The 26,198-nt window shown below is 51.1% G+C and overlaps 1 protein-coding gene across 4 annotated transcripts in view; it reads right to left on the reverse strand.

Moving 5' to 3' along the window:
* ABCA3 (ATP binding cassette subfamily A member 3) overlaps positions 1-26,198 on the reverse strand; it is an 85,395-nt gene that overhangs the window by 29,229 nt on the left and 29,968 nt on the right. For all 4 annotated transcript variants that reach the window (XM_077828251.1, XM_077828247.1, XM_077828248.1 and 1 more), the window contains 12 exons: positions 24,374-24,635; positions 22,461-22,588; positions 21,742-21,907; positions 17,473-17,732; positions 15,891-16,007; positions 14,752-14,872; positions 11,665-11,838; positions 10,014-10,195; positions 8,129-8,275; positions 5,630-5,759; positions 3,222-3,376; positions 2,385-2,540 (listed from right to left, as the gene is read on the reverse strand). In XM_077828251.1, the coding sequence (XP_077684377.1) occupies positions 2,385-2,540; positions 3,222-3,376; positions 5,630-5,759; positions 8,129-8,275; positions 10,014-10,195; positions 11,665-11,838; positions 14,752-14,872; positions 15,891-16,007; positions 17,473-17,732; positions 21,742-21,907; positions 22,461-22,588; positions 24,374-24,635 (1,998 nt within the window). The remainder of the gene's footprint in view (positions 1-2,384; positions 2,541-3,221; positions 3,377-5,629; positions 5,760-8,128; positions 8,276-10,013; positions 10,196-11,664; positions 11,839-14,751; positions 14,873-15,890; positions 16,008-17,472; positions 17,733-21,741; positions 21,908-22,460; positions 22,589-24,373; positions 24,636-26,198) is intronic.

Consider the following 26,198-nt stretch of genomic DNA (forward strand, 5'->3'; position numbering starts at 1 on the left):
GGGTGGTGGGGGCGTAGCCTCCCCTAACCAGCCCTCCATACAATTTCCAAAACCCAATGTGACCCTCAGGCCAAAAAGTTTGCTCACCCCTGCTCTACCCAGCAGGGAAGGAAAGCTAATAACTGATGACATCAAGAAGGCCGAGGTGTTTAATGCCTGCTTTGCTGCAGTCTTCACTAAACAGCTTAAATGATGACCAGATACTCAACAGAATTAATATTAACAAGGGGAAAGGAATGCAAGCCAAAATCGGGAAAGAACAGGTTAAGGAATCTTTAGTTAAGTTAAATGTATTCATGTCTGCACAGCCTGATGAAATTCATCCTAGGGCACTTATAGAAGTGGTTGACGCAATCTTGGAGCCATTAGCAATTATCTTTGAGAACACATGGACAACAGGTGAAGTCCCAGAGGGCAGGAGAAGGGCAAACATAGTACCTGTGGTTAAAACGGGGGACAAAGAGGACCTGAGAAATACACACCAGTCAGACTTACTTCAATCCCTGGAAAGATAATGGAACAAATTACTCAGCAATCAATTTGTAAGCTCCTAGGGGATAACGGAGTTATAAGGAATAGCCAGCATAGAGTTGTCAAGAAGAAATCATGCCAGACCAACCTAATTGCCTTCTTAGACAGGGTTATGGCCTAGTGGAAGGGGGAAGCAGTAGACGTGATGTATCTTCACTTTTAGTTAGGCTTTTGACCCAGTCCCACATGACAGACATTCTCGTAAGCAAACTAGGGAAATGTGGTCTAGATGAAATTACTATATGGTGGGTGCACAACTGGTTGAAAGACTGTACGCAAAGAGTAGTTATCAATGGTACATTGTCAAAGTGGGAGGACATATCTAATGGGTTCATGCAGGAGTCAGTCCTGGGTTGGGTACTATTCAATAGTCTCATTAATGACTTGGATAATGGAGTTCAGAGGACGCGTATAAAATTTGCAGATGACATCAAGCTAGGAGGGGTTGCAAGCACTTTGGAGGCTAGGATTGGAATTTGAGACGACCTTGACAAATTGGAGAATTGGTCTGAAATCAACAGATGAAATTAAATAAAGACAGGTGCAAATTATTGCTCTTAGAAAGGGAAAAAAATCAAATGCTCAACTACAAAGTGGGAAACAGGCAGGAAGGAAAGGATCTGGGAGTTATAGAGGATCACAAACTGAATATAAATCAACAGTGTGATGCAGGTGTGAAAAAGGTTAATATCAGTCTGGGGTGTATTAACAGGAGTGTTGCATGTAAGCCACAGGAGGTAACTGTCCCGCTCTACTCAGCACTGGTGCGGCCTCAGCTGGAGTTCTGTGTCCTGTTCCAGGCATTGCACTTTAGGAAAGAAGGGGACAAACTGGAGAGAGTCCACAGGAGAACAACAGAATTAAAAAAGGTTTGGAAAACCTGACCTACAAGGAAAGGTTAAAACCTAGGCATGTTTAGTCTTGAGAAAAGATGACTGAAGGGGGACCTAAGAACAGTCTTCAAATGTGTTAAGGGCTGTTACAAAGAGGATGGTGATCATCTGTTCTCCTGTCCACTCAAGGTAGGACAAGAAGTAATGGGCTTAGTCAGCAGCCTGGGAGCTTTAGGCAATAGGGAAAACTTTTAGCTACGAGGGCAGTTGGGCTCTGGAACAGGTTTCCACGGGAGGTTGTGGAATCCCAGTCATTGGAGGTTTTAAGAACCAGTAGGACAAACACCTGCCAGGGATGGTCTAGGAGGTTTATGTGGCCTTGCCTTGGTGCAGGGGGCTGGAATTCATGAAGACTTAAGGTCCCGTCCAGCCCGACATTTCTATGATTCTGTGGCCTGCAGGGATCCGCAAGGCCTGGGCTGAACGCATCCCCAAGCTAGCAGCTCTGCACAGACACGGCACAGCACAGAGGGACAGCCCCAGCCTGGGCTGAACACAGCTCTGCACAAGTGTGTAATGGGCACAGTGGAGGGACCAACTGCCGCACACTGGTCTGCCCCACCAGTCTAGACACGGTCGGTACCGACCTTGGCACTAGTCCAGAAAAGGCAGCCCAGCCTCCCGACTTCCATTCCGAGGGTACCAGACCCCCCCAACACCTGCTGTTCTAACAAACCCTCCTGACTCATGAGGGGGAGGGGCAGCCTTTGGTGAGCTCAGCGCCCATCCTGCTCCAACAGGCTGGGATGGCAGCAGCAGTTTGCCACAGCTCTGTCCCCAGAGAGCCCTCTGCTATAGCCATTGAATGACACAGCCTCCTTGTGCCCCCGAGATCACCAGTGCACCTCCTGGTGGGGGAGCAGGAGGGGCCCGGGACCAGCCACTCTGCCAGGGAGCTCCCTCACTAGCACTCCAGCCCCCGGGCTCCACAGGACCACCTGAGCGAAGGGAGCCACTTGCCTTGGAGTCCCCGATGAGTGCGATGCCGATGGACAGCTTGCGTTTCATGCCCCCGGACAAGGCCTTTGACAGAGAGCAGCGCTTCTCCTCCAGGTTCAGCAGCCTCACGATACGGTCTATCTCCTCCGGGCACTTCAGCGAGGGGTAGCCCTTCAGCTGGCAGGCAAGACAAAAGAAGGGTTAACAGTTAAGAAAGCAAACCCAGCAGGGAGGAACCTGCCCCCTGCCCCATACTGACACAAGATATGAGGAAAGCCCCGATGCAAGGGGCCTTGTTCACTCAGCTCCTGGTGTAAGGACATGTCCCATGCTCCCTCTCTACCCATGCTTCTGCATTAACCAGGAAAGCAAAGTCAGGAGAAGGAGAAGAAGTTAACCACTCAGCTCCTGCCACAGAGTGAATTCTTTCCTGCAGCAACCCAGTCTCCAGCCCAGTCACCCCCCGCCCCCAGCGGGCTGGGAAATGGGACTGCGAGATGCCTCAGTGGGAGACCATCCTTAGAGCCGCTCCACTCTAAGATAAACTGGATGGAATAAGCTACTCAAACCAAAGACAGTGCTTCTGCAGGGTTTGCACCTGTTCAATCAAACCAGCTGCAAGCTGGCATGTAGATAACCCCAGTATGGATAGAAAATTAAAGGATAAACATTACTTTCTATTATTCGTATGAAAAGTATAACATCAGTGTTTAGTGCAGGGTGCACGCAGGAGTAAAATGGCGCTACACTACTGACTGCAGCTGCTGTGCCCAGCCCAGAGCTTCAGGTCACCATTCTGCAGGCACAGCTGGACCCCCGGCCTCTTCCCTCCCAGGATGCCACACGTCCTCCGCTCACCGCAGAGTAGAAGTACAGGTGCTCCGCCACGGTCATGTTGTCAAACAGAACATCGTGCTGGGGACACAGACCCAGACTCCTTCGGATCAGAACCATGTCCTGGGAGATCTCATAGCCGCTGATGTAAGCCTGGCCGCTCGTGGGAGGATACAGACCTAGGAGGTGGCAATAACCACATGTGGGTAAGAGCAGTGAGGTGCCAGGGCCCAGTCTCCTCCCAGCCTGCACTGGAGAACCTCAGCTCCCAAGCCCTGTGGCTTCCCACACCCCTCACCCTAGGCTGACTAACCTTCACTTTAGCCACTGTGCTTCGAAGAACTGAATGGGGCTCCCCTTAGAGCCACTCTGTACCACCCCTTAATTAGTTTCTTCCCTTTACCCTGATGGAGCTGATTTCACAGAGCTCCCAGAATGGCCTGAGTAGGGAGAGAGACGGGTGGGGATGTGAACATGTCTGCCATGCAGCAGTGCACAGCACCTGCCACTACACCACTGTCCCACACTGCCTGAAATCCCCTTCAAAGTCAAAGGAAGTCTCAGTCCTGGCTTGGCTGCATAGCCTTGTTCAGCCAGCAAAGCGCTCTGCTGCAGGGAGAGGCACAACTCACTGCAGGGGCCAGGAATTCACCTCTCCCTTTGCACAATTGGCAGAGGTTCTGCTGTCCTCTGATACATCAGCTCTTGGCTGCTACAGGAGGCAGGATACCAGACTGGCTGAACCAATGGTCTGATCTGGCCTTGCAAGTCCTATGTCCCACACACTGCTGAGAGCCACATGAAGGTTGGGCCAACCCGCGGGATTCAGCCATCAAGCAAGAGAGCCTGATGAGATTCCCACATTTCATCTTCTGATCCTTGGGCCAGCAGAGGTAGCGTGCTAGGCCCCATGAGGAGGAGGAGGAACGGGCCATGTGTCACCCCACAGCTCCTTGAATTGTCAAGAGCCCTTTATTTCCAGATAGCCATTTGCTATGCAATAGCAATGGTCTATCGTTCTGTGGCATGCACCAAGGCGTTGCACAGGAAAACGAGGTGGTGTGTGGAAGCAGGGTGTTCAAAGGAACAGGCCAGGACAAAGTACAACAGCTCACCTATTTGTAACAGGACAGACACCTGAGAAGTGCACAGAACAACTTTTAGACTTCAAACAGGCTTTTGATAGCACTTAGCAGCAAGGGGCAAGGCAAGTTAGGAGAACGTATGGCACCCCAGAGAAACTGATCAAGCTGAGAGAAAACATCCACAGCAAGTTGCTGAGAGTGGTGAGAGTTGCCAAAAGGAGCTGATGGAGCGGTTCAGGATGACCATAGGAGGGAGAGAAGGGCCCATGCTAATCGGCAGGTTTATTCCACTTGGTACTGGAAGCAGTATGGGCTGTAGCACTGAGAGAAGTCACGTTATATGGGAGGACAGAGAATAACGCACAGACAATATTGCTCCCCTCCCCCACCAGCACTGACCAAGGAAGATTTACAAAGAATAGCTGACAAGGCGACAGGGAAAGTAGAAAATTTGGACAGAAGATCAGCATGGAGAAGACAAATAATACGGCAACTGGAAGGCAGGAGGAAAAAGGTAAAGATCAGAGAAAAAGGACTAGAACACGCGGGAAATCTTGTGTGCCTTGGAGGACTAGGCGTGGAGAATGGGAATTGTTACAAGGACACAAAAAGACTTGGACTAACGGCTACTGTATTCAGAAAACTGAAAGATCTGGAAGGCTAAAGACATTTTGATGAACAAGGAAATCGGCACGTATGCGATGACCGTCAGGCCGCCACTACCGTGTGGGTTGGAATGCTGGGGTCTGAGGAAAGCTGACGAACACGATTTTGTCTTCAGAAATGAACTGGCTGAGGGGAATGCTGAGAGCATGGAGGCCCCAGAAAATTAAAAATGCAGTGATAAGAAAACGTAGAGGGCAAGAAATAACGCTGTTACAGAGAGTTCAAGAAAGACCACTGCGATCGTGCCGACGTGTCGCAGATGGACTTGAAACGGACACTGCGTAGCGTGATACATACCAGGGCGTAAAGGACTCGGAACAGAGGGAGACTGAGGATGCATTGGATAGACACAGTGAAGAATGACCCAAAACAAAAAGCTTTAAGGATGAACGAAACCGGTACGAGGTAGAAAGCAGTGAAAAGATGTCATTCGGCTGGCGGACGGGAACCAAAGAAGAGGAGGAGTAGACTGCGCTGCAGCAGTCACAGGATGCTGCTCTGGGGATGGATCAGACACCAGGAGACAGCCCAGGCACCTCAGCAGACGGTTATGGCTTCAGATGCTCCAAAGCAAGATACAACCCTGCACCAGGAAATGCGCTGTCACCTGAGCACTCTCAGCCGTATCCCCCGTGCTGCAGCGCGCCTGCCCCGAGATGGCCTGGGGTGTGGCGGCTGTACCTGTGAGCATGGACAGGGTGGTTGTCTTCCCGGCACCGTTGTGTCCCAGAAGGACAGTGATCTGCCCCTCATACATGTTCAGGGTCAAGTTCCTTACTGCCTCCTTGGTCTTGCTCCCCACTTTGAACACCTGCAGAAGCAGAGAGAGAAGCCGAGTGTTAGAAGGAAACACACATTCATCTCGCCCACCCATTGCACCCTTCATCCCACAGCACGTACCACCTCCTGATGAGGCCACCTCACGTCTTAGGAGACCACCCCTAAGTGTGTCCAAGCAGAGCAATTTCAAATCTACAACATTATGCAGCCAGTGTACGCTGATCCCTCGAGTGGCTATATTAAAAAGTTGGGTTTCTCCATATGCATAGACAGATTGTTTTACCCCATTGCAAAAATGCTACCACCTATGGCGTGAGCCTTGGCTACTGTTTAACAATGCCCAGCAATACTCTACTCAGGAAGATGGCAGCCTATTGAAATGGGAGCTATGATTAGGCAGTTTTTAAAATATAAAAGAGAGGGCATTTCAGACCCCTGGGAAAGGACAGCTGTGCCCCAAATTCCCTCGCCCCAAGCCCGTGTCACAACCACCAGCCTGTAGGCAGATGTCTTTTCAGCACCCATCAGTGCCACGCCATCAGCTACAGGGATCTGGTGTAGATCAACACTTCCTGTCCCTCCTCAGCACGCGTAGCCGGACAACCAGCAAGAGCCTGGGAAGCCAACCCAGTCCATTGTTTAAAAGCCCAAAGCCTGTGTAACGAGGCTGTTTACACAGCAGCTTGCACATCATGCACAGAGCTGGACGACGGGCGATCCCGGCCAAACACGCAGTTCAAATTTCTGCATGGACAGTACAGAACAGGGTGTGGTTCTAGGGTGGGGACGGTTTACCAGCTGGTGATTGCAGAAGGGGAGGAAAGGAGGAAGCTAGCTCAGTATTTGTTAATTGATGCGTCAGGCATAGGGGGAGCACGATGTCAGGAGAGGGCAAAAGGAAGGACTTCTCAGTGCAATGGGATGCATGCCCACTAGGAGCTCAGTGCCCGTAGCTAGCATGGCAATAGCCCATCTCCATAGCAGCACAGGACCCACTGAATGCCAGGAGGGGTTTTTTGCATGCATGGCTGTTGCAGCTACACCCCAGCCTTCATGCTCTTTTTTGACAGAGGAGCTGTGTGCAGCCCTGTACTCTGTTGCCACTGCTCCAGGTAGGGGAAGGGAATGAGTCTGAAGCACCAGGAGCCCCGCTGAGGTCTTCCAGGGACTCCGGTCTTCAGAGCATTGTAACAAACCCTTTAGTCCAGGGGGTCTCAAACTCAAATGACCATGAGGGCCATATGAGGACTAGTACATTGGCCCGAGGGCCGCACCACTGACCATCCCCCCGCCCACTGCCACTGCCCCGGCCCCGCCCCCGCCCCATTCCTTTCCCACCTCTTCCCTGCCCCCATTTCAACCCCTTCCCTGAAATCTCCACCCCAACTCCGTCCCCTCTCTGCCCCCAGGGGGTACAGAAAGGGTACAGGGTGCAGCAGGGGGCTCAGGGCAGGGGGTTCGGCTGCAGGACGGGTTCGGGGGGGCGGGTCTGGCCCAGCATGCACTGGGGGCAGGGCAGGCTCCCTGCCTGCCTGCCCTGCCCCCATGCCGCTCCCGGAAGCGGCCGGGACCTGGGGGGGCACAGGGGTCTGTGTATTTCCCTGGCTGCTCCTCCCGGTACCTCCTCCAAAGCGCCCATTGGTGGCCGATGGGAGCTTCGGGGAGGTACCTGGAGGAGCGGCCAGGGCAACACACAGCCCCCTGTGCCCCCCCCGCCCCAGGTCCTGGCCGCTGCCCCCGGTGCATGCCGGGCCGGAGCCACTCTAGGTAAATGCTGGGGGGGGGGGGGGGTGTGTGTGCCACGGGGAGCTGGGGGGCTGCAGAAAATAACCCTGCGGGCCACGTGTTTGAGACCCCTGCTTTAGTCATTTCGTGCAATCCCCATGGCTCGTGAAAGTGACAGACTCCAAATAGTTAGCCCTGGTCTATACGTAAAATGTAGATCAACCGAGGTATATTACTCAGGGGTGTGAATTAAGTGCTGTAGTTAACCTAAACTAACTCCCAATCTAGCTACAGCCAGGTCGATGAACGAATTCTTCCACCAACCTAGCCACTGCTGCCTGGGGAGGTGGGTTACCGACACGAATGGAAAAACCCCTTCCATCGGCAAAGGAAGCATCTACTCTACAGTGCTTTCGCCCGTAGTGCAGATATATCCCCAGCGGCTGCTGCGGGGGGCGAGGGGGAAGGGAGGGAAAGAGAGCCGAGTCACCCCACCCTGAGCATTGCCACTTGCTATTCCTGTCTGAAATTGCATGACCCACGCCAGCACGGATCTATGTGGTGCTTGACTCTTCCTGCCGGTGGGATCTCTACTGCTTGCTCCAAAAGACCTGCAACGTGTTGCTGTCAGATTGTCCCTGCTTGCTGGGCAGGGGCTGGTCTGGGGGACTTTACCTTGGAAAGGTGCTTTATTTTGATCCCTGACACCAGATCGGCAGGCTCTTCCTCAATGTACTGGCTTTTCAGTGCCTTCTCCGGGTCCTCCTCTTCCTCCTTCTCTTTCCCCAGGACGGTTCTGGGAGTCCTGCACCAGTACGAGGGCTAAGAGGAGACACAGAGAGAGAGGATAGCCCAGCTGCCACACAGCAACCTTCCCTCCCGCCAACCAGCATAGCCCAGATGGGATTTGGTCTGACACAGCTCACGCCGATACATCCCACACATGGAGCCGTACAGAGCACCGACAAAGAGACACGTCCTATAGACACAATTCAGACTGGCTTTAGAAATACTCCCCCTTTCAAATCAGCACTTTGTGGGATCCGGCTAGGAATGGAGAGTCTACAACACAACAGATGCTGAGGGTGCCCAGCGCCTCCCAGGATCAGGTTCCTGGGCCATGAAATCCCCTCTCTCCCCACCCCAAAGGGGAGCCCCCTGATTATCTCAAGACTCCCAGGGGAGCCTCAGACTCTACTGACAGCCGTTTCCAAAAGAAAAGGCATCAGGAGAATTAATTCACTCCTCCACTGATGCACTCTAGCTTCCAAGAAGACAGTTTTAGTGCTTTGTCATTAAAAAGTAGAGCACTGACAGTAGATCAAAAACTGGCTGAAAGCTCTTGCCCTTACGTGCTGGTCCTTCTGCTTCTAGCCAGAAATCCTTCACTGACGCTACGCATCCTCATCATGTAGGTAGTCGTTCTCATAGCACTCAACGTTATGGACATGACAGCAGCACAAGGTCCCCAGGCACCACCCACCTAGCATGATATTGGCCAAGGAATGTACCAAGTGGGACACTGGCTCCCCAAGGCAGGGGGTTGGGCCAATGAGAGTGGAGGGGGGTAATCGGGACTGCTCAGAGGGCTGTCACCTACTCTTCAAATCTCCCACTGCCCCCATCCTCCCCGCCCACGCAGCATTTTCAAACGCATTAAGTGAAAGGAGCCATGAACTTCCACTATTCAGAGGCTGCAATCACTCTAATCATTGGGGGAGCCATGCTCTCAGGAATGAGAGGGCCACTCATGTCTTAGCTGGAAGGAGGGGCTTGACTTCACTCCTGTATTTGGCTCTCCTGCCTGCTACACAATCCTCTGCCTGCCACACGAGTGGGCCTGACCCGTTCCATGCTGTAGGGGAAAGTGTCAAAAGTCATCGAATCAGGTTTTTATTTCCTGATCTGAAGGGTCTTGGCACTCCCTATGCTTTCCAGCAGTCTGCAGACCAACCTGCCAAGCAGAGAACTGGCTCCCGAGCCCCACACAGGTATCCTAGAGGAATGCGCTCAGCTCTGTGTGCTCCCACCTGCCCTACAGAGCCAGGCACTGAAATGAAAGCATGCTGAGATATGGATTTGGGGGCAAAAGAAAACACCACCGTGTGATGGCCCATGCTCGGTGGCCCTGTACCACCTGCTCTTGTATGGAGCTCAGTTTCTGCCAGGTTTCAAACCCTAAGATCTAGTCACTTACATGGCTGCTCTCTGAGCCTTAAGGCAGGTGTTTGGGGTGTGGTGGCATGACTCACAGCATCACATGTGCCAATAAACCCCAGCCCAAAGATCTGAAGCCAAGACCTGGAAAGCGCATTTCATTCTCAGTGCAAGGCTCTTCAGATAAGGCAGCACAGGGCTTTGGCTGTCAAGTATGGGGCACAGATGCTGAGACTAAGCCCAGAAGAGACCATTGCAATTGTTTTAGTCTGACCTCCTGTATAACACAGGGCAGAGTAGTCCTATTTAAGCCCCGTTTACTAAACACACTGGGTGTGAGAGCAGAATCCCTGCATTCATTTCAGACATTGCCAGCGACGGAGCACACAGTAGCGGTGCTCACCATCAAGAAGAAGTACCATGGCTGCGGCATGCCATACTCCCCTGGGAAGACGGCCTCCACGTACCAGGCCACCAGGCCATAGAGGACAGAGTCCAACAGCAGCATCCCCAGCACCTGTGCAAAGGTGAAGTTATCATCCACGCTGACTGGCTTCATGAGGTCCTGCCACTGAACGCCGGTCCCTGAAAACACACAAGATGGCGTTTGCATCTGCCAACGTGCAGCTACAGTCAGTAACACATCGTAACACCTCACCCGCAGGCTGGGAGAATATACACAGTGGTGCACGTTCTCCGGGACTGTGAAATAAGGTATCACAATACAAGTTGGCTGCTAGCACACTGCACGCATTTGTGGCAGGCAGGGAGATAGAAAACACATCTGAAAGCAAGACACGATAAATATGTTTAGCACATGCCTGTAACTTATTGTCTGGATTTAATTTACAAAGATCTGCAAAAATGTGTTGGCTAAATACCCAAGTTACTACATAACCTTTTTCTCAGCAGCCTTGTTCTATTCCCACCCCCGAGTATGGCTTCAAAAACTCCACCTGCACTAGGAATCAAATCATTGCTAAAAACATTATTCTAGAACAGGACCCCCGAGCTGGCAAAGAAAACATTCAGTGCTAGTGTAGATCAGTCCACCCAGCCTCAGTGCCGTGTCCACACTGAAGACATGTACCATTGGGTCTGCCTAACACGCTTGTAAAACCCCTTGTGTCCCCTTAGGAGTGCTTTGAACAGCATCCCTGCCAAATACCGCTTGGGTTAGTGTAATCTTCACGTCAGTCTGCACCATTTCCCATCTGGGCTCCCACATGGCCTCCACTGTAGTGTCTAAGCACCTCTCATACATTAGAAATTATAGCCCATGGCACCCTTGCCAGGTACAAATGTACAGTCAATCCCCATGTTACAGATGGGGAACTGAGGCACAGATAGGGAAAGTGACAGGAGCTGAACTCGGATCTCCTGATTCCCAAATGGGGCCCTTGATCACAAACCATCCACCCTCTTTTGCACCTTCTGACACTGTACCAAGGAGAGTGATTTGTGTCTTCTCCCCTAAAAATACTACCCATGTCTCAATCTCCCGCTTAGTGTCATCAATTCGCAAAGAGACAGACTGCTTATTAACATGGAAATTAGCAGGGGAAAGATGATCTGGATGCAATTAACGTCAGAAATTACATTCCGCAGAGTAGTATTAACTTTGTAATTAACAAAAGCAAAACCACAGAAGAATCCTAGCTTTGCTGGCCAGATCCAGTTTGGACATGAGGTGCTTCCAACAAACTGAAGGCAGCTCCTTCAGAGAGGTATCAGTTATCCAGAACCTCGAAGCCAGTAAGTGTGTGCATTGACAGATCCCCTCCTTTGGATTAGCAAGCCAAGAACTGACTCCTGCTCTCACTTATGCCAATGGCAAGACTCCTTCAATGGTACAGGATCAGAGTCAAGTCTCACGGTTCAAAAAAGGAGGCCAGATTAGAGCCTGACTTTTCAGTCTGGCATCAGAGTGCTTAACATCTCCAGTCCTGGAACTCTAGAGCTCAGGGCACGTCTCCAGGCTGACTTCCGGGTGCTTGGCTTCCCCAGCTGGGCCTGCACATTACTACAGCAGTGAGAGAGAGAAAATCACTCACCTTTTCCTTCAAACATGCCTATCAGCTGTGCCCCCATGGCCATGGCAACATTGGAGATGAGGCAGGATGACAGTTTCTGACTGTGGGACATCAGGTCGTAGCGAGGCGAGATAAAGAAGTAGGGGATATAGGAGAAAAAGTACAGGAAACCCCCAGCGGCAGCTGCCACATTTGCTGCAAGTGCAGAGAAGGGGGGGAAAAAAGAAAACAAATGTTCAACAGTGTGGTGACAAACACAAATGGATACTGACACTGCACACTTCTCTAGAGCTTCCATCCAAGTAGATTTAAGTACTTGGCAAAGGCGGGTGTTATCTCCATGACGACGATGGGGAAACCGGCACACAGCGATTGAATGATGGGCCCAGGCCACACAGTAGGTCAGAGGCTGAGTTGGGACTAGAGGAGTGTCTCTTCCAACTTCCCTGCACTAACTATCATAGAAGATTAGGATTGGAAGAAACCTCGAGGGCATCTAGTCCAACCCCCTGCTCAAAGCAGGACCAACCCCAACTAAATCATCCCAGTCAGGGCTATGTCAAGCCGGGCCTTAAAAATCTGTAAGGATGGAGATTCCACCACCTCTCTAGGTAACCCATTCCAGTGCTTCACCACCCTCCTAGTGAAATAGTGTTTCCTAATATCCAACCTAGACCTCCCCCACTGCAACTTGAGACCATTGCTCCTTGTTCGGTCATCTCTCAACACTGAGAACAGCCAAGCTCCATCCCCTTTGCAACCCCCTTCAGGTAGTTGAAGGCTGCTATCAAATCCCCCCTCACTCTTCTCTTTTGCAGACTAAACACGCCCAGGCCTCTCCTCGTAAGTCATGTGCCCCAGGCCCCTAATCATTTTCATTGCCCTCTGCTGGACTCTCTCCAATTTGTCCACATCCGTTCTGTAGTGGGGGGACCAAAACTGGACGCAATAGTCCAGATGTGGCCTCACCAGTGCCGAATAGAGGGGAATAATCACTTCCCTTGATCTGCTGGCAATGCTCCTACTAATGCAGCCCAATAGGCAGTTGGCCATCTTGACAACAAGGGCACACTGTTGACTCATATCCAGCTTCTCATCCACTGTAATCCCCAGACCCTTTTCTGCAGAACTGCTGCTTAGCCAGTTGGTCCCCAGCCTGTAGCGGTACATGGGATTCTTCCATCCTAAGTGCAGACTCTGCATTGTTCTTGTTGAACCTCATCAGATTTCTTTTGGCCCAATCCTCTAATTTGTCTAGGTCACTCTGGACCCTATCCCTCCGCTCCAGCGTATCTACCACTCCTCCCAGCTTAGTGTCATCTGCAAACTTGCTGAGGGTGCAATCCACACCATCCTCCAGATCGTGAATATCGGGCTGCACCATGCCGTTTCAGCAGGCTCTGGGAGATCTTACGGCATGTGCTGGCCCAGTTTGGAAAGGTTTGACATATAAGCTTCCCGTGCACCACAGCTTTTAATAATAGTGGTGAAAGGGGATGTGCATTGACAGCCCTTACTGAGCATCAAACCAGACAGCCCAAGTGACTGCACGCCCCCTGCACAGCCTACCAGTAATGAGAACATGCTTTGGAGCCCTTCCCAGCATCCTACCATACAGAGTACGGCAGCCAAGGACACCTGCAGCCTCCCAAACTGAAGCCACTGCTCAGTGCACATCTGTGGAGGAGAGCAGGCTTGGTTTTGTAAGTCACACCAGGAGACAGAAGAAACCAAACCCTTCCTCCACCAGATGAGTCCTGCCCTTACCAGGTGGGAGGAGCATCAGCAATTCAACACACAGACCCTTCCCATTCGAAAGAGGGATGTTTACAAGCCACGACACTGACACAGATCCCATAGGGAAGAGCTTCTCCTACTGGGTTGTTTCAGAACAAACTGCTCCCTGGGTCTCCTGTGGAAAACTGCTAGAGGGGCTGATGGAATATTTGCCTGAATTCTTCACCCAGCACAAAAATCCAGAGCAACAGCTTCTCTAGCCTGGCTAGAGGTCACCTTCCCACTTGGATTGTTCCCTATACAACAGGAATAAGAGCCATTAGGAGACCAAACAATGGACAAGTGAGACCAACAGGTATTTCCATTGCAGTTATTGGCCTGGAGGAATGCACCTGCTCTGCTGGTTTTATGGCACACTGCTCATCCCTCTGTCCCCAGCGTGCTCGTGCTTAATGCCCAGTGCCAAATGGACAACTGCGCAAAGGTCCCACAACAATCAAACCTTCAGATGGCTCCCCTGGTAGGGCATCAAACTCTCTGTAAAGCACGGGCCACAACAGTCCTACACAAATAAAGCTTGCTGCCTTCCAAGGCTGGAGGCACTAGGTTAGACGCGGGATTTCATTCCTTTAGTCACTAGCCAGGGGCCACCCAAGTTCCATTCGGGAGGATACCAGGAAAAAGCCAGGAATTCTAGTCAAATCCCCTGCCCACTCACAAGCAACCAACAGCCCTTTGCTGAGGAAGAGGGGCAAGTCACCCCTTGTTTCCCCACAAAGTGCCCACACAGCGAGGGGCATTCAGAGGAGCTAGCCCAACACTGTGATATTTAGCCCCAAAGAACAACCAGTGCTCATGAGTGCTGTCGAAACTAGTCCAGCCCCTGCCCCTTCCACCACATGGTGAAGAGAAACTGCAAAGATGGAGCTGTGGGGCTCTGTATTTATTGGCTCTCAGTGGCTCCTATAGCAAATCTGCTCTGTTTATAAGTAACAACTTGGCTCTGCAAGGTCCATAGGATCTGAGAGTCAAGCTGGGCTCTTTCCTTCGCACACATCCCCACTGGTAATAAAGGTTCCGCAGGACAAAACCCCTTAGTGACACCTATTCAGCTCCCCGCATCTTCCGAGGTTTAACCGATTGCCACTTGGTATATCATTCTGTTGATCATTCTCAAGGCAGATCAGACTCTAGGTGACTCTCCCAGAGCTGGTCTGGCTCTGCTGGGCTAATGGGAAGATCTTAGTAAAGTCGGCAGCTAGGATCCACACGGGGAGAGGATACGGTGCCATTTCTATATGGGTGTCCATGTTCCAGAGCCAAAGCAGCCTCTCTGACAAAGAGCATGAAAGGTTAACAGTATGGGCTCACCTCTGGAGAAGAAGGTGCTGACCATGAAGCTGAAGGAGATGGAGGAGATGGAGAAGACCACCAGGAAGGTGAACACCAGGGTTGGGTCACTGTTGGTGAGTACCGCCCCCTGCTGGCTTACCTACAAACAAAATCCAGGTCATGAGAACTGTTACCCACATGGACACATCTTGCCTGGGAACTGGGACCTGCAATCCTCATGGTGCAGATGGAGGCACAGAATGGGCTCAGTGGTCAAGAGAGATAAAGAAACTGTGTTAAAGATACCAAAAAGAGCTTTCTACCCTACAGTCTGTACCACTGCACTGAGCGTGAGTTATAAGCTGTGATTATCCTAGTGTAGACCAGGCTCTAACGAAGAGTGGCCTTTATGCCCCCAACACTTCAAGGACTCCTGTAGGCTAACCACTGGAATGGCCAGACTGGATCAGACCCGTGGTCCCTCCAGTACAGCACCCATGTTTCTGACCGGCCAGGACCAGCTGCTCCAGCGGAAGGCACAGGAAACCCTTCCCCAGCAGTTCTGGGATAGCCTGCCCATGAGGGAAGTTCCCTCCCATTGGTTAAGGCTGCATACAACCTGAAGCAGGAGGGTTTAGATCACTTCAAAAACCCTGCGTGATTTAATCCTTTAATAATCAGATGTTCCTGCTAACCATATGAACGTCCCATCCCTTTCTGAATCCTGCGAAGCTGTTGGCCTCAATGATACCCTGTGGCATATCACAGGCTGTATGAAAAGCAAGCTATGGTATCTGCAGAGCGGGATTCAAACATTTACAAAATCGAATGCAGCAAAGGCCCAGCCTGAAGTAGCAAAATGAACTTCCCCGTTCCGAGAAGGGGCAGGCACCCCCCTTACCAGCAATATTGACTTTGAAGTCTTACCCCACAGCTGCCCCTTTCCCCCTTGTTTGGGATAGTGAAGAGAAAAGCTGCCTGGATCGAAGGAGTGGAGAGCGGTGGGGAAATATAATTCAGCAGCATCTTTGAGTCTAAGGGCCTAGGACAGCGCCCTCCCCCTGCAATCTAAAGCCACCTGAAGATGTCTGTCCATGCAAGAAAGCCACCAGCTCCCCCACCGCCATCCCCAGGGTGGTTCTGATGTATACCTTGGAAGCCTGAGCCAGGACACTCACCTTGACACAGAAAAGCACCGTGACGAAGAAGATGGACACCAGGAGGAAGAGGAAGAACATGAGGAACCAGGCGCTCCAGTGCAGCCAGTTACTGAGGCCCATCATTCGCATGTACTCCTGTGGGAGGCCAACACAAGCTGCGCATTACCCTGTGCCGTGGCAGCCAGCCGCTGGCAGGCAGGCAGGCAGACAGCTGCCTGCTGAGAGCACCACGATCGGATTTTCCATAGTGGGACAGAAAGAGGCGGCTGATGAGAACCGGGCACCATGTGCTAGAACCAGGCCCAATGTGGACAAGCACCATGCAGCTGTCACCCATGTGCAGTTCTATTTTAAATCCTAGCCTGTCTCTGAACAACCACCACCAGTGACTCTGGATGACACAGGGGTCACGCTAGGGTGGCAAGAAGAGCAAGGTTCCCCTGGAGCACTGGGTGGAGACCCAAACCCATTTGAATAGAGGATAAGGCCAGAAGGGACCATACAATTATCTGGTCTGACCTCCTGCACAACCCAAGAAAAATCTCACCAACCAAAGAGGAACTGAACCCTGGACCCTCAGAGTAACAATCTGATGCTCTAGTGACTGAGTTATCTGAGCTCATGGTTGCCTAGACACCAGTCTCTTGATATGAAACAATGCATCGTGCCCAGACGCTTAAAGAACTCCCCCCCGCAACAAACCTCACTATGCCCCCAAGCCACCAGAACTCACAACTGTTTCTATCTCCTCCAGAACCACACTTTAGGCATCAGACTCAGACGCAAGACAGCAACCCGCCTGCCACTGCCACCAGATCTAAGAGCCTCGCCAAACAGACAAAGATGCACGGTAAGGCGGCAGAGCTGAATTCCTGCAGCAGGATCAGCTACCTTCCTCCTTGGAATTCACTAGCCCTCCACAAACCCGCTTTCCTAGCAAGAGTGGGATTTTGTTTACAATTCAGCAGCTTAAAACCTTTAGAACGTATCTGGCATGGGTAAGCAAAGCAGTTAATGCAGAGTTATCTGTGCCTGTGCTTAGAGACCGAGCCCAAACTGATCACAGGCTTTTTAATCCTTCCGATGAGATTGCACTGCATGAAGCTAAGCAAGGCTCTTGCCATTAGTTGTTTTTCCTCCAGGGCTATTTTTTGACGTCTCCTTTTGCACACCATTTTCCACCCACTCCCTCGCTTCCCCATCCCTCTCCTCTCCCTTGTTCCACCAGACTCCAGCCCATGTGGAGTGCTCAGGTCTCCCTCCACAGCCCAGGACAGCATCATTTCCCCTTGTGTTCTCCTCACAGCTGGCTACCAGGGGCACAGACACAAGCAGCCTCCTCCAAGGTGCAGGGCCAGGCTGCTGGGGCAAGCTGGCCAGCAGAGCAGAGCGACCTTGCCGGCTCACCTTCCCAATACGCTCCCCTCCCACCGTACGGGAACAGCAGGTGACCACCCAAGCGCCATTCCGTCTTGGAAGCCACGGTGCTGATCTCCCCCAGACTCGAACGCTCTGGCAACAGCGCACAGTGTCACTGCCGCAGCAGCAGCTCAGCCTGCCAGGAAGCCAACAGTGCCCTGGCCATCTGCCTGGCGTTTACCTTCAACTTTTTCTCCTTCTCGTGCACAACGGCACGGACGATGTTGAGCGAGGTATAAGTGAAGCTCAGCATGAGCAGCAGGGGCAGCTGGTTCTGGATGGCCAGTAGGAAGAGGTCATTGACGTATGGGGGGTAGGGGAAGCGCCGAACGGTCACAGTGACCCCCTCCAGCAGGCGGGTGGTAGAGGTGTTGGCATGGTATTGCATGATGGCTCTGTCCACAGCATGCTGCACGGCCAGGAACCCTTCCCGGATGTAACCTGTGAGGAAGCACAGGGCGACGAGTGAGAGGCACTGCAAGAATGGGGCAGCCGGCTGCCCCAATAGGTGAATGCTTCCTGCCGGCAAATGGGTGCGCACTGTGTTATTTGTATTAGCATAATGACTGGGGGCCCAGACATGGAACTGGACCTGACGGTGCTAGGTGCTGTACAAACACACAACCTGCCCCAAAGAGCTTACACTCTAAACCAGGGGTGGGCAAACTACGGCTGGAGCACCGGAGGGGTGGCCAGCCAGCCGTTTAAGCCAGCCCTTGAGCTCCCGCTGGGGAGCGGGGCTTGCCCTGCTCTGGCTCTCCAGCCGGGGAGCAGGGTAGGGGGCCGCTCCACACGGCTTGTGGAAGCAGCCGCATGGCCCCGCTCCGGTGCTCCAGCCAGGGAGCAGGGTCGGGTGCAGCTCCCGGAAGCCGTGGCACTGCCCCACTCCAGTGCTCCAGCTGGGAAGCAGGGTTGGGGGCCGCTCCACACGGAACCTTCCCCCATGCCCCAATCCCCTGCCCTGATCCTCCTCCCACCCTTGGAACCCCTCGCTCCAAGCCCGGAGCATCCTCCTGCACCCCAAACCCCTCATCCCCAGCCCACCCCAAAGCCCACACCCCCAGTCACAGCCTGCACCCCTTCCCGCGCCCCAATCCCCTGCCCCAGCCCTGATCCCCCTCCCGCCCTCCGAACCCCTCGGTCCCAGCCCAAAGCACCCTCCTATTCCCCAAATTCCTCATCCCCAGCCCCACCCCAGAGTCCACATCCCCAGCTGAGTTTTTACTTCTTTCGATCTTAAAGGTTTTCTGTTGACCTCAGGGCACTAGTCGGAGACTCAGGAGACCCAGGTTTGATTCCTCACCCTGCATGACCCTGACCACCACTAAACCTCTCCAGGCCTCCATTCCCCATCTGTACAAAATGGGGATAATAGCACTGTCCTGCCTCACAGGAAAAATACATTAAAGATTGCCAGCCGCTCAGCTACTGCAGTGATGGGAAACATGTGAGCATCTTAGACAGGCTCTGCAGGACGAAGGACAGCAAAGAGGTAGAGATAAACCCCATGCCGTTTCTGCCGTTGCCCAATGGAAACAAAAGGGTGACTGAGGTGAAACTGGCTGGTAGAGGGACTAATTGATGCTAATTGGAACCCTGTCTGGAGAACGCTGCCTCCTTATGAAGCATAATGTGTCAGTGGACATACAGCCACTCCGTGCTGTGGAGCTCACAGTGCCCTCTTCCCAGCGTCAAAGTAACATACAAACCATTAGTTTGCTGAAGAGTTATCAGTGCAAAACCAAGTGAACACACACACACACAGAGCCTTTAAGAAATGGCACTGATGGGCTCTGTAGGGAACTACACCCACATTCTCTGCCCCACTTGCAGGGACAGAAGCCACGGCCTTGCGGAAGGAAGGAGAGTGCCCCGACTCAGCCTGGCTAGTGATTTCAGGGGGAGAAGGACTGCTCCGAAAATTAGCTTTCATGCAGCTCCAGCTAACAGCATTTCATTACAGCTCTTGACGTGCCTCTGCACAGCCCAGAGAGTTGGCCCCCAGGTGAGATACTGGAAAGCATTTACTTTTCGCTATCCTTGTGGTTTTAGCTGCAAGAGGCAGCATGGAAATCAGAGAGGAGCAAATGTAGCCAAGCTGGGGATACTGAACTCTCCCAGCACTGCACCACGACCACACATGGCACATTAAAGCGCTACTGTGGCAGCGCTTTAGTGTTGCCAGCGTAAACTAGCCCTTACTGAACATCAACATAAATGGTCCAGTGAGCTTCTTGGCCAGCTCTTTTAAAACTCTTGGATGCAAGTTACCTGGGCCTGCTGATTTAAAAATGTCTAACTTTAGTAGATGTTTTGTTTTATACTTTGTGGTTCAATAGTCTGCAAGCCAGGGAGACTGTCCTCTCTAAAATAACCCAACTAGCCTCAAATACCTCATGCCTTTTCAGTACCTCTGCTCTAGTAAACTGGAACCACCTGGCAAATGTGCCGTCAGCGATCATCATGCACTGGCAGACAAGCAGCTGGATGCAGACATTCCCTTATTCTCTGTAAAAAGGGGCTGTAAGTTTTATCCCCTGGCTCAGACCTGGTAGGAGGAGATTTGGGCCTCTGATATACACAGGTGATTTCTGAGGCAAAGGGGGTGACCAGATGTGCTGTGCTGCTCGGCACAATGGCTTCACTGTGCTCGTTCCATTTCTGTTTCCCTCTTGCTACACCACTGTACCTGCCATGTCTTGTACCTACACAGGTATGTGCCCCTCCCTAGTATGATGTATGTTGAAAGAGAATCACAGCTTTGTCCATCATCACTGTGATAGTCTCTCCGTGCTGTTTCAGTGGTTTAACTCCACAACTGACGAAGTGGGGAGGTCAGCAACTCTTCTGGCGGTCCGCACAATAACGGTCCACGCTTTCCCAATGGAACTTGGGGGAGCCGTGCCTCTGCCCAGAACCAAATTGCAACGTGTGCAGCAATTCAGCCCAGCTCCCATCTTCGGGCAAGTTCAGTATCCCAAGCTTGGCTTTATTTGCTCCTCTCTGATTTCCATGCTGCCTCTCGCAGCCAAAACCACAAGGGTAGCGAAAAGTAAAGGCTTTCCAGTATCTCGCCTAGGGGCCAAAGCTCTGAGTGAGAAAGCTGCAGCTCCGTTAATTGCCAGTGCAGACAAGATCTTAGTCTTGGAACACAGAGAAAGTTCCAGAAGATTGCAAAAAAGCTATTATGCCAGTACTTAAAAAGGATAAACGGGACAACCCAGCTAACTATGGGCCTGTCAGTCTGACATCAATCCGAGGAAAGATAATGGAGTGAAAGATACAAGACCTGATTAATAAAGAATTAAAGGAGGATAATGTAATTAGTGCCAATTAATATGCATGAATAAAAAAAACAGTTCCTGTCAAATTAACTTGACTTTTTTTTGGAGATTACAAGTTTGGTTGATAAAGGTGGCAGTAGTTTGATGTAATAGACTTCTGTAAGGCATTTGACTTATTACTGTGTGACATTTTGATTAAAAACTAGACAGATATAAAATGAACATGGCACACTTATATGGACTGAAGACTGGCTGGCTGGCAGGCCTCAAAATGTAACTGTAAATGGGGAATCAAACAAGTGTTTCTCTAGTGGGGTCCAGCAATCTGGATCACTTGGTAAACTGGGCTCAAACAAACAATGTGCATTTTAATAGGATTAAATGTGAGTGTGTACATACAGGAACAATGAACGTAGGCCACATGTACAGGACGGGGAACTATCCCTGGAAGCAGGGACTCTGAAAAAGATTTGGGGGTCATGATGGATAATCAGCGGAACATCAGCGCCCAGTGCGACGCTGTGGAGAAACGGGCTAATGCCATCCTGGGATCCATAAACAGGGGAATTTCCAGTAGGAGCAGAGAGGTTATTTGACCTCTGTATATGGCGCTGGTGCAACCACTGCTGGAATCCTGGGTCCAGTTCTGGGGCCCACAGTTCCAGAAGGATTTTAATAAATTGGAGAGGGGTCAGAGAAGAGCCATGAGAACGATTAAAGGATTAGAAAACCTGTCTTATAGTGATAGATAGAGCCCTTGAGTCTATTTAGCTTAACAAAGAGAAGGTTAAGGGGTGACTTGATCACAGTCTCTAAGTGCCTGCATGGGGAATAAATATTTGATAATACGTGCTTCAGTCTAACAGAAAAAGCTATTACATGATTCAATGGCTGGAAGTTGAAGCTAGACAAATTCAGACAGGAAATAAGCTCTAAATTGTTAACAATGAGGGTAATTAACCATTGGAGCAATTTACCAAGGGTTGTGGTGGATTCTCCAGCACTGACAGTTTTTAAATGAAGATGGGATGTTTTTCTAAAAGCTCTGCTCTGGAAATTGTTCCGGGGCAAGTCTCTGGCCCGTGCTGTGCATGAGGTCAGCCTAGATGATCACAATGGTCCCTTCTGGCCTTGGAATCTGTGAACCCCAGAGAGATGCTGCTCACCTGGAGTCCCTCCATCAGGGAACTTGGCTTCTCTGGGGCCCGGTAACTGGAAAAGTGGGAACAGGTAGCTGGTGTGCCAGTCACGGTCGAGGTTGGGGTTCAAGCCTGTCTGCTCGTTCCGGGGGGCATTCCGAGGGCTGTATTTGAAGCGCAGCTGATAATTAACCTAGAAGGCAACAGAACGAGAAGGGCACTGGAGTCAGAAAAAAATTAGGGGATTGTGGAGGATGCAACAGAGAATCAGAGTACGACAGAGCGCACCAGTGAGGAGAAAAGGGAGGTGCAGCTCGGAGCACCCCAAAAGACCATTGTGAGGCAGTCTTCCTCCAAAAGCATCACTACAGGCCTGCTGTCTCTGGCCTGGACAGGTGAAAGGATACCAGTCCCCCCATTCTGCATTTAGCACTGGGGGGCGCAGTGCCGGGGAGGTGCTGTCTTTCATATAGGTATCTGGGTACTTTGATGGCCCCCATCACTATGGTAACCTCGGTACTCTCCTCTGCCACCGTGGCACTAGGAAGTGCTCATGGCTCCTGGAGCTAGCCCAACATGGAAGCGTGAGCCGCTCGGTGCACCATAACATTGTAACCAGGACACCCTCTCTCTCATGTCACATTGCGGCGGCCGTGGGGGTCACCACACAGCTCCGAGGAGCGCCGGCCTTTGTGACGGGGGAGGATGCTCACTTCTGAAAGGGCCTGGCCTGCAGATTCACTTACCTGCAGCGGCAAGGGGTCCTTGCTCTGATTGAAGCAGTGTTTGAAAACGAGGGCGGCCAGCACATTACCCGAGCGGTTATCAAACTTCACGTAGTCCTCAAACTCCCTCTCCGAAGGGAACCCTTGAGCTGCAGAGGAGGGAAATCCACGCAATGAGCTGCCTATGATGGGGGTGGGCTCCGCGGCTGTGAGGGAGCGCACTGGGATGTTTCCGAGCCAAGGGCTTTTGAGTTTCAGTCCTAACAGGCTGCACTGGGAGCATGGTGGGTAGTGGGACGATTTCAGAGCTCTGCTTTGGTCAGAGACATTGGCTCCGTCTCCCACTTGAAGGCAGCTCCCAGTATGATGCTCCATCCCCACCCATGCCAGAAGTGCCAGCTCCTGGTACCTAGGGGTTATGTTCTCCTCCTGTCACAAGAAAGGAAGCTCACCCTGCCCCCCAATACTTAAAAAAAAAACAACGGGAGAGTTTGGTTCATGCACAAGAAGGCCCAGCCAGACTCAGACTCTTCTTAGGCAAGGTCTACCAACGGTTCTACCAACTCCGCCCCTCCTTTTGTGGCCAACAATGTCAGGACCCTCCCCAGAGCAGGCTCACCAAACCCATCACATGACAATGTGATTCTGGTCTGGGACAGCTCTTCTAGGGCTAGAAGGGCTCCCTCCAACAAGGCTCAGCCAGGGTAGGGAGTGAGGAACTTTGCATTGCTGCTGGCAAGCTGTAGCTAGTGTGTAGCTATCCAGAGAACTTCACTCGCCTGGGTGGAATCTGGCACCTTTTACTGGCATTAAACTAACTCAAGACCAGAACAAATCAAATGTTGGCTAAGGTGGAAGGTCTGGTACTGATCCCATCGAGTTTATGTTGTTAAAGGGATGCTGCAAACTTGGAAGCCTAAACAATATGAAAAGGGAGTTAAAAAGCAATTTCGGGATCCAGTCTTGAATCTCCCTGACAATTCCTATGGTTGCAAAAACCCCATTTCCCTATTTTTAAAGGTTTTTCTCTCCAGTGCTGAGTGAAAGACCCATGCAAACTACAGGGAGATACAGATCATTAGAGCTGATGGAAAAGGGAATTTCCATTCCGTGGGAAATTCCAACATTCACTTGTTTGCCAAATTGGAATGAAAAGAAAATGTTCCACAAAATGAAACTTCCAAAATATTTCAGAAACACTGAAAATGACAACAAAATATTCTGATAAGGTCAGAAGATGTCACAACAGAACACAGGAGTGAAAATGAAGCAGTTCCATAATTTTCCATTGAAAATTTTGACAAAAGTGAAATGTTCCCGCAAAACATTTCCATTTAGCTGAATCAGCATTTTCCAACAGAAAACGTTTTTCAGCTGGTTCTCCCTATCATAGGGGGAAACCAGAGAAACTGACTAGACAAAGAGCTGTCAAATGCACAAAATAAACAAGCAGCATAAAGGAGATTGGAAGTTTTCACCTCTTGTCAAAGTAGTACCTGAGAGAGACTAACACAAGGAGATTAGAAAAACTAGCAGACAGAAGCCTGGTTTTTAAGTGACTACTTTAATTACAATAGCAGAAGGCTCAGCTCTTAAGATGAAGCCAGCCACATCACTGTCACCTGATGCCTGCACCGGATTTTGAACTCTGGACACTAGAAATGTTTAACTGAGAGCAATTTCCATTCCCTTCTGAAGCTGCATCCAGGACACTTAAAACAGCCTCATCACAGATCCCAATTCAGCAAAGCACTTACGCACATGCTTAGCTTTAAAAGCATTTAGGATAATCCCATCTCTCTTCAGCAAAGCGAACGTGCTTAAATGCTTTTCTGCATAAGGCCATACGAAATGCGTGCCCACACATATGTACACACCAGTTTCTACACTTAAAAGACCTCCCTCCCCTCCAGGAACCCTCAGTCCATTCTAACCTTTGATATTGATGTGCAACGCCTTTTCCACTGCCTCCGCGATGCTCTTCACAGCAGTGCTGTTGGAGGGGATGTAAGCTAGCTCCCAGGGGTTGAGCTTCCGGTGATGGAAAAACCATGGCAGCTCGTCCACGGACTGGCTGGGGTAGATGGTGGCATTGGGGTGGCTGATCGAATGCACTCTGTTGCGGAGCGCAATGAGGATTGCGGCAAACAGCAACGGCAAGCACATTTCTATGACCGTTACCAAAATCTGTCGCTTCTGCAGGAGAAATGAGGGAAAACCAGTTAGATTGGGAGGCAGGGGATCAGTTTAGCACTGGGAGGGAAATTACTGCTCACATATGCCAGTACCACACATAGTGAGTCCACTGCATTTCACTGTAGTCATAGCCAAAGGCAAAAGTGATGACCATTATTTGCATTGCATTGGCAGAGGGACCCCAATCAAGCCAAGACCCAATTGTGCTAGATGCTGAACAGGCAAAGGGAAGAGACAATCCCGGCCTCCAAGATCTTGTCATCTGGGTTTTGTGGCACGAAGCACAGGGTGAACAAACCAAAAAGGCCTGGGGAGTTAATAGCGGAACAAGCCAGTTTGAATGAGGTTCAACAAGGATAAGTGCAGGGTCCTGCACTCAGGACGGAAGAATCCAATGCACCGCTACAGACTAGGGACCGAATGGCTAGGCAGCAGTTCTGTAGAAAAGGACCTAGAGGTGACAGTGGACGAGAAGCTGGATATGAGTCAACAGTCTGCCCTTGTTGCCAAGAAGGCCAATGGCATTTTGGGATGTATAAGTAGGGGCATAGCCAGCAGATCGAGGGACGTGATCGTTCCCCTCTATTCGACATTGGTGAGGCCTCATCTGGAGTACTGTGTTCAGTTTTGGGCCCCGCACTACAAGAAGGATGTGGATAAATTGGAGAGAGTCCAGCGAAGGGCAACAAAAATGATTAGGGGTCTGGAACACATGACTTATGAGGAGAGGCTGAGGGAACTGGGATTGTTTAGGCTGCAGAAGAGAAGAATGAGGGGGGATTTGATAGCTGCTTTCAACTACCTGAGAGGTAGTTCCAAAGAGGATGGTTCTAGACTATTCTCAGTGGTAGAAGAGGACAGGACAAGGTCTCAAGTTGCAGTGGGGGAGGTTTTGGTTGGATATTAGGAAAAACTTTTTCACTAGGAGGGTGGTGAAACACTGGAATGCGTTACCTAGGGAGGTGGTAGAATCTCCTTCCTTAGAAGTTTTTAAGGTCAGGCTTGACAAAGCCCTGGCTGGGATGATTTAATTGGGGATTGGTCCTGCTTTCAGCAGGGGGTTGGACTAGATGACCTCCTGAGGTCCCTTCCAACCCTGATATTCTATGATTCTATGAATCCTAGCAAGGTTTTGATATAAAGTCCTGATGGATGCAGAAGTACTCAACTCATGACACGTCATTCCCCACCCTCTGCACCTCTTGTGCTCAGATAACCCTTCCTAGAGGTAAGGGCAATTGCATGCAAGAAACAAACAGGAAATACATGGCTCTCCTGGCCATCTCTGGGCACTCCACAGACATCAAATTATGACACTGCATTCTTGCAAGGATGGAAAGGGGTGCTTGGTGATTTAGTACCACTGGGGTGAAGGACAGCAGCATTACCCAATAGCTTAGGGCTGGGAGTGAAGAACAATAATGCATTCAAATGGAAAAAGGAGACGAATGGGGCAAGCGGAGCTGGCATTAAGTCAGAGCATAATAAGGTTAATTCTCCTCCTCCAGCAAAAAGAGGTCTTTATAAGCAGGTCAGCTCTGACACAGGGGGAAGGAGCACCTC

Source organism: Eretmochelys imbricata, chromosome 10 (assembly GCF_965152235.1).
Source record: "Eretmochelys imbricata isolate rEreImb1 chromosome 10, rEreImb1.hap1, whole genome shotgun sequence".
Lineage (NCBI taxonomy): Eukaryota > Metazoa > Chordata > Testudines > Cheloniidae > Eretmochelys > Eretmochelys imbricata.